The sequence below is a fragment of the Schistocerca gregaria genome, unplaced genomic scaffold, assembly GCF_023897955.1.
Source record: "Schistocerca gregaria isolate iqSchGreg1 unplaced genomic scaffold, iqSchGreg1.2 ptg000883l, whole genome shotgun sequence".
In the NCBI taxonomy this organism is placed as follows: Eukaryota; Metazoa; Arthropoda; class Insecta; order Orthoptera; family Acrididae; genus Schistocerca; species Schistocerca gregaria.
The window spans coordinates 1-11704 of NW_026062244.1; the positions used below are offsets into that span (position 1 = coordinate 1).

At 51.1% G+C, this 11704-nt stretch overlaps 3 protein-coding genes across 3 annotated transcripts; all 3 read right to left on the reverse strand.

Annotated features, from left to right (window-relative positions):
• Positions 1-6395: 6395 nt before the first annotated feature.
• Positions 6396-7383, reverse strand: LOC126324019 (potassium voltage-gated channel subfamily D member 1-like). Its single transcript, XM_049994873.1, has 3 exons — positions 7189-7383; positions 7038-7081; positions 6396-6973 (listed from the first exon to the last, which is right to left on the reverse strand). The coding sequence occupies exons 1-3, from the start codon at positions 7353-7355 to the stop codon at positions 6396-6398; spliced, it is 789 nt and encodes a 262-aa protein (XP_049850830.1). The 5' UTR covers positions 7356-7383.
• Positions 7384-7421: 38 nt separating this feature from the next.
• Positions 7422-9308, reverse strand: LOC126324058 (uncharacterized). The gene is made up of 4 exons (XM_049994919.1): positions 9108-9308; positions 8944-9013; positions 8724-8861; positions 7422-8653 (listed from the first exon to the last, which is right to left on the reverse strand). The coding sequence occupies exons 1-4, from the start codon at positions 9284-9286 to the stop codon at positions 7472-7474; spliced, it is 1569 nt and encodes a 522-aa protein (XP_049850876.1). The 5' UTR covers positions 9287-9308; the 3' UTR covers positions 7422-7471.
• Positions 9309-9438: 130 nt separating this feature from the next.
• On the reverse strand, positions 9439-11282 carry LOC126324059 (uncharacterized). The gene is made up of 5 exons (XM_049994920.1): positions 10702-11282; positions 10557-10628; positions 10235-10485; positions 9756-10058; positions 9439-9693 (listed from the first exon to the last, which is right to left on the reverse strand). The coding sequence occupies exons 1-5, from the start codon at positions 10999-11001 to the stop codon at positions 9462-9464; spliced, it is 1158 nt and encodes a 385-aa protein (XP_049850877.1). The 5' UTR covers positions 11002-11282; the 3' UTR covers positions 9439-9461.
• Positions 11283-11704: the final 422 nt, after the last annotated feature.

The following is an 11704-nucleotide window of genomic DNA, read 5'->3' on the forward strand; positions in this document are numbered from 1 at the left end:
ACACACGCGAGACAGATCGTCTCCGGCCGCAACGCGACCCTCGAACTACCCCTGTACCTCCCCATCCAATCCTCGTTCATAGCGGACAGCGCCAGCTCGTCCGTCACCACACCCCTATCGCCCAAAACCGACCTGAAATACCCCACGTCCTCCTGCCTCAACTAAACCCCTCTCGCGTCAGAGCACCACCACATACACCCGCACACACACCCCCTCTCTCACACACACCTCTGCAAAACGCCCGTCTCTCTCTGGCCTTTCAAACCTGCTCTTGCAATACCCCCTCGCGCTCACTCTCCCCCTCAACTCACACCTCTTCAAATAAAACGCCATCTCGTCCCCGCGTCCAACGCAATCACCATTCAAACCCAAAATAACTCACTCTCCCCACACATGCTTTTTTTTTTCCCGTACGCCCCCCCCCTCCCTCTCCCCCCTCTCTCCCCCCACCCCCCTTTCCCACCCCGCAGCCCCTCGCCCACCCCCTCTCTCCCCACGCCCGCCGCCCGCCGCCACCCCCCCCCAAACGCTTTTTTTTCTCGAACTTTTTCATTCTTCTCACAACCCCTCCTCCAGCAAAACCGCCGTACACACCCCTCTACGTGACTCTCCCCCACCTCCAAACATGCTCTTCCCCATCCCCAACGGCAAACCCGCCAAACAAGACGACAAAAAAACCCCCCAAAACATACTACGACGCGCTCGGCGTCTCCAAAGAAGCCACTCCAAGCGAAATCAAAAAGGCGTACCGCATGAAGGCCAAGCTGTTTCACCCCGACAAAAACCTAGACGACGTACAAGCGGAAGAAGCCGTACGCCCCAACCGCGCCCGCACCCCAACCTCATCAATGCGCTCCCCGCACCACCCCCCCTAACCTCCACTCCCCCTCTCAAAGTTCAAGGACCTCCTTGAAGCCTACAACGTCCTCAAAGACCCGCAAAAACGCGCCCCTCTACGACCAGTACGACATGGTACGACTCAAACCACCCCCCCCCCCCAAACCCCCCGCGCACTCACTCACCCCCCTCCCAGCGCTCCTTCGATCCAGGCATCAACGTCCAAAACTGCATGGAATCCTTCAAAATGCTATTCGGCGGCCCGGCTTTCTGTACGTTCCGCAAATCTTCGAAAAACCACGAAAACCCTCCGCTCACCCCCTCCTCCTCAGACGACCTGATCGGCGATATGAACCTCGTCAAAATGTTCAACTGCTGCATGAGCGAAGAATACCTCTGCGAAACAGACGAAAAAAAAAAAACAAGAAGCCATGCAAAAATACATGCTCTCTGAACAGGAAAAACGTCGAGATTTCCTTATCCACAAAATGCTAATCCTCCTCGAACCATACACCTCGGGCGCCAACTGGGTCCCCGTCATTCAAGAAGGCATCCAGGAAAAAATCAACGTCCCAGGTGGCGCCTCTCTTCTAGAACACATCGGCTCTATCTACGAAAGCGGTACGTGCCCACACACTCCCCCCCCCAACTTCAACCAAACCGTCCACTAACCCCCTCCCCAGAGAGCAAGCGAAAAATGGGACGATTCCTCGGACTCGAAAAACTCTTCACCGACATCAAGTCTAAAGGTTCCTACTTGTACAGAATGTTCGGCTTTGTAAAGTACGCCCCCTTTAAAATACACCCCTGCAACCCTCGCGCCTCCCTAAACCGTCCATCTAAAATCCCAGACTCTACTACAGCCTTCTCCGCGTCCAAAACATGCTCGAGGACGATAAAAACAAAAACGACGACCACCTCGAAGAAGAAATGCAACGACTCTGCTTCATCGTTATCTGGAAATACGGACTCCTCGACATCGAAGACATGCTCCGCCAAGTCTGCAGGTGCGTTCTTCGAGACCCCTCCGTCCCACCCTCCGTCAAAAAAAAACGGGCCAGCGGCCTAGGCGCCATCGGAAATATGTACCTCGAGGCGTCCAGAAAAGTCCTCAGCCAACAAGGGGAACAGCAAAAACAATTTGGCACCACCGTCGAATTCGCGTCCATGTGCTCTAAACAAAAATAATCCCTTCTACGCGTCTATTCAAACACTCTGTACGATAAAACCCTCCCACACACCACCCAGCCGATCTAATGAGAGAGCGACGTGCACCCCCTCTCGCAACCTTCCTCAGCGAAAAAAAATGGCAAACCGCGTCAATGTCAGGCCCATGTAACACTTCAAAGCTATGTAAAAACACAAAATGTAGCTGTCAAAAAACATGGACACCCTTCTCCCCCTCACTCAAAACTTCTGTGCGATCAAATTTTGCTGGCAATGTAAACCGCCAACTTGGTGCCAGCCTTTATTCCGTGATATAGCCAGTAATGGCCAAACGCCTCTCTGGAATGATGCTCAATCGCCGTGTCGTGATGCTCCTGCTCATCGTCCCTGAACGTTTGGAGAACTCTTCGAAGCTCCAAATCGCTCGGCTCGCTCTTGATAACCGTCCTCAACTGCTCGTTGTAATGCTCCGCAATCACCTCCTCAACCGCCTGCGTACACGTCATCGCCGCCTTCGACCCCATCATGCCAGTCACGTACCCCAACATGTACCCCGACACGTGCCAAAAGGGCATGAGCGCGCTCGGGCGAACGCGCCGCTCCGTCAAAAGACGGTTGAACGTGCACAAATGCCCAAGCTCCTGGTCTTGCATGACCTTCAAAATGGGCTTGTATTCTGTGTGGCCAAGTGCGTCCATCTGCCCAGCGTAAATCCGAAGTGCCTACGTGCACAAAAAAAAGTGTCACTCTTCGTGTACGCGCAGCTTGTTCGCAGAATGCGCTCTACACTCGTTCAGAGCATCGTATCGTACGCCATATTCGCCGGCGTGGTCAACGCGCAAGAGGCTGTCCATGAGGCGGTGACAGGACCGGTCGCCAACGAGCGGACTGTATTTCGAAACGACGGGCGGCGCTGAACGCCCAGACGTCGCGCATCGAGTCCAAACTGAGGACGATCTGTGGGGCACTCGTGCGACAGGAGCTCGCAGGAGAAACATTGGCAAATGTGTACGCAGCACGTGCCCTGTTAAAAATGCTTTCGATATAACGCATAAAAAATGTATCTCTGAACGAAACCAAATCCCCTAACAGCTACCGCAACATATTCCGCAAACTCTTTTGCCAGAGCTAGACACGCCTCGCGACTCGCCCCAGCGCAGCCCCTCAATCCTCACATTCGGAAACGCCGTAATGGAACTTCTTCTCTCACACACCGACCACCTATTCGCGGCTTCTAGCGCTCTATATATTGTTCGCACACGTTTGTGTTAGCACCGTTTTTTTTGCGCTACCATATTTTCATTTTTTCAGCGGACCATGATAGGACAAGAGAAGTTCCCGTTGGGCCCCCTGATGGTGTTGCTGTTGTATATTTTTCTGCTGCATACGCTCTCCATCAAATACATGCTAGATGGCCTATTTAAGAGCAGAGCAAAACTTTTCGAGTACAGCAACTGCACCGATGTGCAAAAATTGAACCAGCTCTACGAGCTGTCAGACCCGCAACTCGGCGCTTCCGGATCCTGCTGGAACCACAGCAAGTATCGAAGGGTCATGCTAATCTTGTTGGATGCCCTTCGATTCGATTTCGTGATCACACACAACATGTCAGAACCCTATCAAACGCCCCCCGGCTTTTCAGAACATCCAAAAGATGCACCGCCGCCCCCGTATGTGAACAAGCTAACCATTCTTCACGAACTCGCGAAAGAAAAACCGGACCAGGCGCTGCTGTTTAGAGCTTTTGCTGATACTCCCACGCTCACGACCAATCGCATTGAAGCCATCGCCACTTCCAATTTTCTGATGTTCATGGACTCTCTTTACAACTTCAATATATATGAGGTGTCTGAAGACAATTTGCTTAACCAGATCAAACGACAATCTCGTCACGCTATCTTCTTCGGCGACGACACCTGGATCAGCTTGTTCCCAGACGTGTTCGACCGCGCCGTTCCCGTCTACTCCTTCAACATTAGAGACACCACCACGTGCGACGAACCCGTCAAAAAGGGGGCAATCGAAGAACTAAAAAACAACGACTGGGATCTCTTCATCGGGCACGCTCTGGGCATCGACCACATCGGACACCTAATTGGACCCAATCACCCTCTCATGGTACAGAAATTGTCGGAAATCAACCTTTTCCTCAAGGAACTTATCGAAGGAATTGATGAAGACACACTCCTTACTATCATAGGTGACCACGGCATGACGGAATCGGGCAGTCACGGATCTTCTAGTCAAGAAGAAACTTCCACCGTCATGTTTTTCTACAGCAAAAGAAAAAACGCATTTTCTCGCTCCACCGACTTCAACAACCTCTCCCAAATCACCCTCATTCCCACTCTCTCCCTGATCCTCGGTATTCCCATCCCGTACTCCAGCCTCGGATTGGCCATCCCCGAGGTGCTCGGAAACGAAGAGCAATTCGATGACGTCCTGTTTCATCTCCATCTCAGCGCGTCTCAAATCGTCCGCTACCTCTCTTCCCTTTGCCAAGCCGATCCCAAAATACTCGAAGAAATCGGACCACACGTCCTAGACCCCTACCTCGAACTCGAATCCCAACACCGCGAATACCTACGCCAATACCCTCTCAACTCCTCTCACCCCGACAAAAAACATGCCGCCACCCAACTCATCCAACTCTACAAAGCGTGGAACTCGCACTCCACCAAACTCTTCTACAACCTCTGGTCAGTCATAGATATTTCCAAATGCACCTACACTATCGTCATCACCCTCTTCACGCTCCTCCTGCTCATCATCCTCTCCCTTCATCCAGATCCATACACACTGTGTACGCAACTCAGACCTCACCTCTATATCGGCATCTCCATCTCCTCCCTCTCTCTGTTTCAACTCCTGTTCTACAGAATCAACGTCCTCTCGCTTCCCGTCGCTCTGTCCGCCGCCTGGCCAATCCTGGTTTCGCTCTTCTACTACGGACCCTTCGCACGCGCACCTAGAAAAATAACCTTCAATCCTTACTATCTGGCTCAACTTCTCAAGCAAACCTTATCTTTCGTTACCTCCTTCCGCCCTCCGCCCTCCCCCTCCCCCATCTCTTACACCACCATCCCACCGCTCCTCATCGCCCTCATCCTGTCTAGCATCTCTGAATTCCTCAAGAGCGCCATCCTCTCTCACCAACATGTCCTTCACTTTATCCTCTCCTCCTGTTGCCTCTACTTTGTCTGGCTAGAGTGGCTCTGGTCCAACCGACTATTCAACAGCCAACTCTGGCTCGTCCTCATCAATACCATCGTTTGTTTCTCCTACCTGGGATCATTTAGCAACTACTTTGACAGGTTGACCTCTCTGCACGTGTACATCTACACTGACTTCGCCCTCCTCGCCTACCTGGCCTTCCAATTGTACTTCTTGCTCGTCGAAGAGGACCTCACATGCGTTCAATCCATCCCCTCTGCGAAAAATACCAATTCGCCATCTCACTCCTTGCACAAAACTAGCTGTCAAAAAATAAAACTCAAAATTTGGCATTTCTACCATATACTGAACGTCCTCCTCGTCGCCATTTACTGGTTCGCAGTGCGTCAAAAATTTCTCCAATCTAGCTGGATCATTCGCGTGTTGGTCCCGAGATTTGTCTATACCAGCAGCGTTGTCCTCATTGCCCTGCACCTGGTGGCCAACATTTTGTACCGTCTGAAACTTCCGAACCTCCTTCTTCACACGGCGCTTCCTATCACTCATATAACGCTTTCCTTATCGAACACCGCCCTGCTTCTTCTCGGTGAGTCATCTCCGGCCGTCCTCACCCTCTTTCTCGGCTTCCTGCTCTGCCTCCGGGACAAGCACTCGCATGAAGACACGAACTCTCCCTCCTCCAACATCCCGCTCGCGTCGCGTATTTTGGTCCTCTCGCTTTTCTGCAGTAAGCTCTTCTACGTCACCGGACATACTGTCAGCCTCTCCGAGCTGCACATCATAGCGTCCTTCATCGGCGTCGACAAGTTCAACTACCACCTCTGCTGCATGCTGCTCCTTTACAACACCTTTTGCTTCTTTTTCATCTGTCCTCTGTGGGTGCTCAGACTCACCAGGAAATCTAGGCCACGCGACTCCGTCTTCGCCTGCATTTTCTTGCTCACCATAGGTACCATCGAGTTTTTCATGGCGTCGATCAGTGCCGTAGCGTTCCGGTACCACGTCAAATACGTACTCTTTTTCGGAAAATGGACCATAGAAACAATCAAGCTGATGATTGGAGAATTAATGCTGGCGATTGGTGCAATTTTGTATATTTGAAAGCAAGAAAAAAAAATTGCTACGCACGAGCTGTACCTCGAACAGCCTCTTTTGAATAGCCCGAATAAAGAAAGTGTTTCTATTCGTTTTATATCCACAAAAAAAAAAGCGCGACTTCAGACACATCGTCTGTTCCACCAACTCTTCCCAAGCACGACGCAGGCCAAGCCAGTAAGCGACAACAGGAGAAGCCCGCATCTGGTGTAGCTGGCCGACGTGTCTTCCACGAGTGTCTTTATAATCGATAACAGCCTCTGGTCGTCGGACCCTGTCTCTAAGCGGCGGATGTACTCCTTAGCCTTGGAAAGCTTTCCCAAACGATAGTAGCCTAATGCTATACAAAACAATACATTGGTATGTGTGAGCGCATCCGGTTGTTGGCTAGCGACGTGAGTGGACTCCTCTTCTGCGTTGTCCAGATAGTCCAATAGAGCTAGGAGAACGGATATTCCTCGATAAATCAGATCAACGTCCTGGCGGTGTACAAGTCGGTTGGCTTTCTGGAACTGCTCTTGAGGCGACAGCTCGCTGAAGTCGTCTAGCTCTTCGTCGGCTGCCTCCCCGTTTTCGGACACGGGGACATATCCACGAGAAGTCGACTTGGGCACTTCGAGGTAAGACGGGCTGATCTGCCAGTACTCGAGCTCTTTTAAAACTTGTTTTTTTGACAAGTCAGAGGGCATTTCGAGGGTTCCTGGAAAGAAAAAATTAGATTTTTTTTTTTTTGCGTTTGGTGGAGTGCGACAAGAGAGGCGCACCTGAACGATAAAACTCAAGGATGAATTCGAACAAACGGCCGTTTCTAAGGAGGAAAGGTGTTACTTAGTCATGGCGAGTCTATAGGACGTTTCAAAGTTTTCTCGTAAGGGTCTTGCGCGCGTCTGTCTCAAATTAGGGAGGAGGTGATACCTGTCAAAGAAAAACTCGCCGTTGGCATCTGGCTTAATGGTGTGTAATTGAGAGGGAGAAAACATTTTACCCAACAGTGAGTTAGGGTAACGCTGCAGCGTGGACGCACTGACTTCGAACTTAGACCCGCCTATATTCAGCTTGATACGTTGGTTGGAGAGATCCATAATCCGAAAAGAGACGGGCGCGTGTCGAGTCGAGGGCGTAGAGAAAGGGTGAGGAAAGATGAGAAATTTTAGGAAAAAAGTTTTTTTTTTATTAAGTTTCTGATCCCGTCACGTTCTTAGTTTTTCAGGCAGAGAGGGTTAGAGACGATTTTGCCGGTTCGGTGCTCGAGATCCAGACTGCTCTCTACGGGGATGCCCGCGCAAATACGAAGGAAGTTTTCAATAGCAGAGCGCTGTCGAGGTAGAGAGTTGACAACGGGCACGCCGTGAGGGACAGAAGGCGCCTTGAACAGATAAGACAGAATAGAGAGAACAGGATGGAAGTGTTCGAAAGTCTCCATATCTGCAGTCTTGTAGGTGATGCGTTCCATCAGCTCCGTCAATACGACCAAGTCGATGATGAGAGGCGCAGCGAGAAGAGAGTCTTCACAAGTGTTGTGAAGGGCAATCGTGTTGGTGCCGCCCATAAAAATTTTGGAGACGTATTCGTCCATGGCACGTTTCGAATCTCCGACGGCAGGGACATATTTGATGATGATGACGTGGTCAGGGTGCTCATTCGGCCCATACAGAATCCCATTCGACTCGACCATGTCATCGATCACTGAAGACTTGGAGATCTCTTTAGATCGGAACTGTTCTTCTTGAGATAGGTTTTTACCATCGTTATTTCCTAAATGGTTATAAGATACAATTGATACCGGCTTGATACCTGCACCAACCAAAAAGTCAACCAACACAGACTTCAACTTGGTCTGTCCACTCTTGAAATCATTGCCTCCGATGAAGACGTGGTTCTTTTCTGCCAAGTCGATGACTCCAGGGACGAACGTGTTCTGTGGAGATCCGTTAATATAACTCACACCTTCTAAAATAGAAGCAACCGCAAACAAAATTGACGGCGCAATCTCGGATTCATTTTTCTTGATGCTTGACAGCAACGCCTCTGCGGTGTCATTCAACCCGCTGATCACTTCAGAATACCTCTCAGTGTTTGCCGACCATATTACAATCACCTTGTCCACGCCGCTGGAAGACTTGAAATCCCTTATGTTCTTTCTCAACTCCTCGACCACGTCCCACTTGCCCTTTGCCTGCAACAAGTTATCCGCTCTGTCGCTCTGATTCTGCGCTATGTAATCAGGTTCATACACGGACGGCAACGGCACCATCCCCTGCAACTTGGGCTTCAACTTCTTCTGCAAGTCGTAATCTAACACCTTCGCTCTGGCCATCGCCTCCGCCATGTCGGCACTGTTTATGTCCCATCCACCCCACACGATATCGTTGGGGTCCACCTGCGCGTCGTAAAAACTCAGCAACCTCACGCTCAACCTCAACACCGCCCACACATAAATCCATACATACCATTGGCAGCAGCCTGTTCATCGGCACGTAAACGTCTTCGCCTCTCTCGTTCTGGCCCACTCTCACCGTCGACGCCTGCGTCAATGAGCCGTAGTAGTTCGCTACCTCAACGCCGTTCTTCGTCTCCCACGTAATTTTCTACACACGCGCACACACGCCCGTTAGCACCCATACATCATACACACAACCCACTTACAGCATCTCTGAACTCGCATCGTACCTCTTTGTTTGCAATGCAAGACGCCACTACGGTCGATCCATTGTTTCCTCCTAACCCCACGATCATAACACTATCGCACGAGTGAATTCGAAAAGAAATCAGTAACGCCGCGCCACCTACTTTTATCCGAAGCCGTCCTGCTGCCAACCAGATGCAATACGTACCCTAGCTTCGGGACGTGCATGTCCACTTTGAACGTGTACTTGGTGGACAGGGGAACAAGCTTGGGTTTTGGACCAGAGGTGTCCACTACTGTATGTGTATAATTGTATTCCGAAATGATCTTACCATTCTCCTCACGTCTAAGACCGCTGAAAACATCAAACTCGTTGATCAATGGCATTTTCTTCAAACAAAACTCAAAACAAATTGAATAAATGCTACTGGCAAATTGGACAAATTTGCACAAAAAAAATCTCACGCCCTCTTTCTATTTCGTTGTTCCCTTGTCAGCTCGTTCCTAACCCTATTACGAACTTATGCCCAAAAAAAATGTGTCATTTCTTCCACCTCCATGTTTACCCATCCACCACGTCCTCAATCCCACCATTCGTAATTCTGAAAACCGCCTCCTCTTCTGCCAAACACGGGGAGTCATATACCTTGCATATCCGTTGGTCGCCCCTTCCTTTCCTAAATGATAGCCGCGTCGTTGACGCGTGTGCCAAAACGTTTCCCCCTATCGGCTTCTTCTGGTCCGCAATGGCCATCCCCGGACCATTCACCCCACTTGGATCGCTGCACACCTGACTGAAAACACTTGTCAACAACACTCGCACGCGCACTTCTCCCCTCACACAAACCGTGCGTACTTCGTTACAAAAACCGCTACATTAAATTCATTCGCCACCTTCGCCAATTTATTCATCATCTGTCCTATGGCCTGCTGTCTCGGCGCCAGTTCCTCTCGACCTTGAAAGTCCACCCTAAAAAGCGCTGTAATCGAGTCGACCACCAGCAGCGCGTATTGCTCCTCCACCATCTTCGCCGCAATCGTCGTAATCAGCGCGTCTTGGTGGTCGTGGTTGTAAGCTCGCGCATACACGATGTTCTCTAACGTCTGCATGGGATCAATCCCAAACCTCTCGGCAATAGGCACGACCCTCTCAGGACGACTGCCGACTCAAACGTTAGCACGCCCTCGCCGCGTACACACTCTACTGTAACACATTTCCGTGTCCCCCACCAGTTTGACTACACATCTAATCGCTACACATATACACGGTTCACTCCCTACACACATCTACCACCTCCCCTCAATGCCGCATTCCCCCTCTCTGTGTTTACGCACAATGTACCCTCTGTATCGATGTACGCCACCCTGCCGTTTCCTCCGCCGCTCTCCCGTGGAAACTGGGCAGTCACACACAGCGTATGGGCGAGTTGGGTTTTGCCCGTCCTGAACTCTCCAAACGCCTCAGTGATGGTCGTGGATTCTATTCCACCACCTAGCAGTTTGTCGAGAGCCTCGCTGCCCGTCGTTATTCTCAAAATGCTCTTCCTCTTCTCTAGCAAGTCTACGCCTGTCATGAAACTAGAAAACTACGCAAGAGGTTGCCGGGTTAACCTCAACCAGAAACGGAAACGATCTGTTCAGTTAGTCATGGGCGTACGTTCAATTTGGCGCATGCTTCCAACAGCTTTTCCACCTTCGCCTCCGTCATCCCCTTCACCATCATCAAATCCTAAAAAAAAAAAAAAACGTCAAACACTTACACTCATCTCCTTGTCTTCACTGGATCTTCCTTAGATTAGTACTCTTTTAGAACGCATCATCACGCCGGCTACAGTGTGCAAGTTTGCAGATTTCAGTCTGGATATGTCGGCTGCCCCTATTCCCAACGCTTGCAGTCTCTCGACTTCGACAATGTCGTCCTCGTCTACGACACTTCTTTCTTCTTCTTCTCCCCCGCCAGACAGTGCTACCTCATTCAGCAAATTCATGTTGCACGGCGCCGCGCCGATGCCACCCGTCTCTGCCAGGCCAGACGCCAACATTGACGCCTCGATTTCCACCGCGCGCTCCAGCGCCTTTTCCTTCCTTACCGACTTGCTCATTGTGGGCGCGTTCTCTTCCGTTCAAACAGGCCGCTCCTCTCGTTAAGGCCAAAAGAAAAAGAGTGCAGAGTGCCTGACAAAATGTGCCAATTGTGCGGTGGAATTTGTGCCAAAAAAAAAAAAAACAAACAAACAAACAGTTGCGTCGCCTCGACCGAGGGCCGGTCGGAAAGCCCAATGTGTTGACGCCAGGTTAAGGAGCGCGCGAGGGGTGTGTGCAGATGCCAGAATTTGCTCAAGTAGCCGTCCCTTTTAAAAAAAAAAAAAAAAAAAAAAAAAAGAGGGGTACAATTCTCGCCCCTTTGACATGCAGCGCCTCCATACAGAATCCTCGTTGGTCCGTTCTTTTTTTTTCCGTAGAAGCCAGCGCCGCGATCGCAGCCCCGAGAGGGGAGGCGTCTCTCGGGAAGTTCAGACGGAGCGCCCCCGCCTTCGTTTAGAGGATTCGGTTCTCGCTCGGAGTTCTTTGCGAGCCGGAAGAAAAGAAGCGTAGCTCGTACATACGGATGCGATGAGCGGCGCGCGATCGGGGTCGCCCCGGCAGGCGCGAGGCGGGTGTTGCCTCGTGGAGCGGGTTGAGCAGCGCGAGGGTGTCGATGGCGGTGAGGGGGGAGACGCGGGGTGAGAGTCGTTGAGGACGGGCAGTCTCGAGAGAGACGAAGGGGGAGGTTCTTTGGAGCAGGGGGAGCTGCGAGGACGGAGA

Bases quoted from the DNA above. Each gene is read 5' to 3' on its own strand.
- LOC126324059 (XM_049994920.1), bottom strand. From the start codon at position 11,001: ATGAGCAAGTCGGTAAGGAAGGAAAAGGCGCTGGAGCGCGCGGTGGAA. The intron at 10,059-10,234 runs GTGCGTAAACAC...TTGAGTCGGCAG, and splicing joins ATCGATACAGAGGGTACATT to TCGTCCTGAGAGGGTCGTGC. The intron at 9,694-9,755 runs GTACGCACGGTT...AAGTGTTTTCAG, and splicing joins GTAGCGGTTTTTGTAACGAA to TCAGGTGTGCAGCGATCCAA.
- LOC126324019 (XM_049994873.1), bottom strand. From the start codon at position 7,355: ATGGATCTCTCCAACCAACGTATCAAGCTGAATATAGGCGGGTCTAAG. The intron at 7,082-7,188 runs GTATCACCTCCT...TTTCCTCCTTAG, and splicing joins GGCGAGTTTTTCTTTGACAG to AAACGGCCGTTTGTTCGAAT. The intron at 6,974-7,037 runs GTGCGCCTCTCT...TTTTCTTTCCAG, and splicing joins CCTTGAGTTTTATCGTTCAG to GAACCCTCGAAATGCCCTCT.
- LOC126324058 (XM_049994919.1), bottom strand. From the start codon at position 9,286: ATGCCATTGATCAACGAGTTTGATGTTTTCAGCGGTCTTAGACGTGAG. The intron at 8,862-8,943 runs GTACGATGCGAG...GCGCGTGTGTAG, and splicing joins CTTGCATTGCAAACAAAGAG to AAAATTACGTGGGAGACGAA. The intron at 8,654-8,723 runs GTATGTATGGAT...TACGACGCGCAG, and splicing joins TGAACAGGCTGCTGCCAATG to GTGGACCCCAACGATATCGT.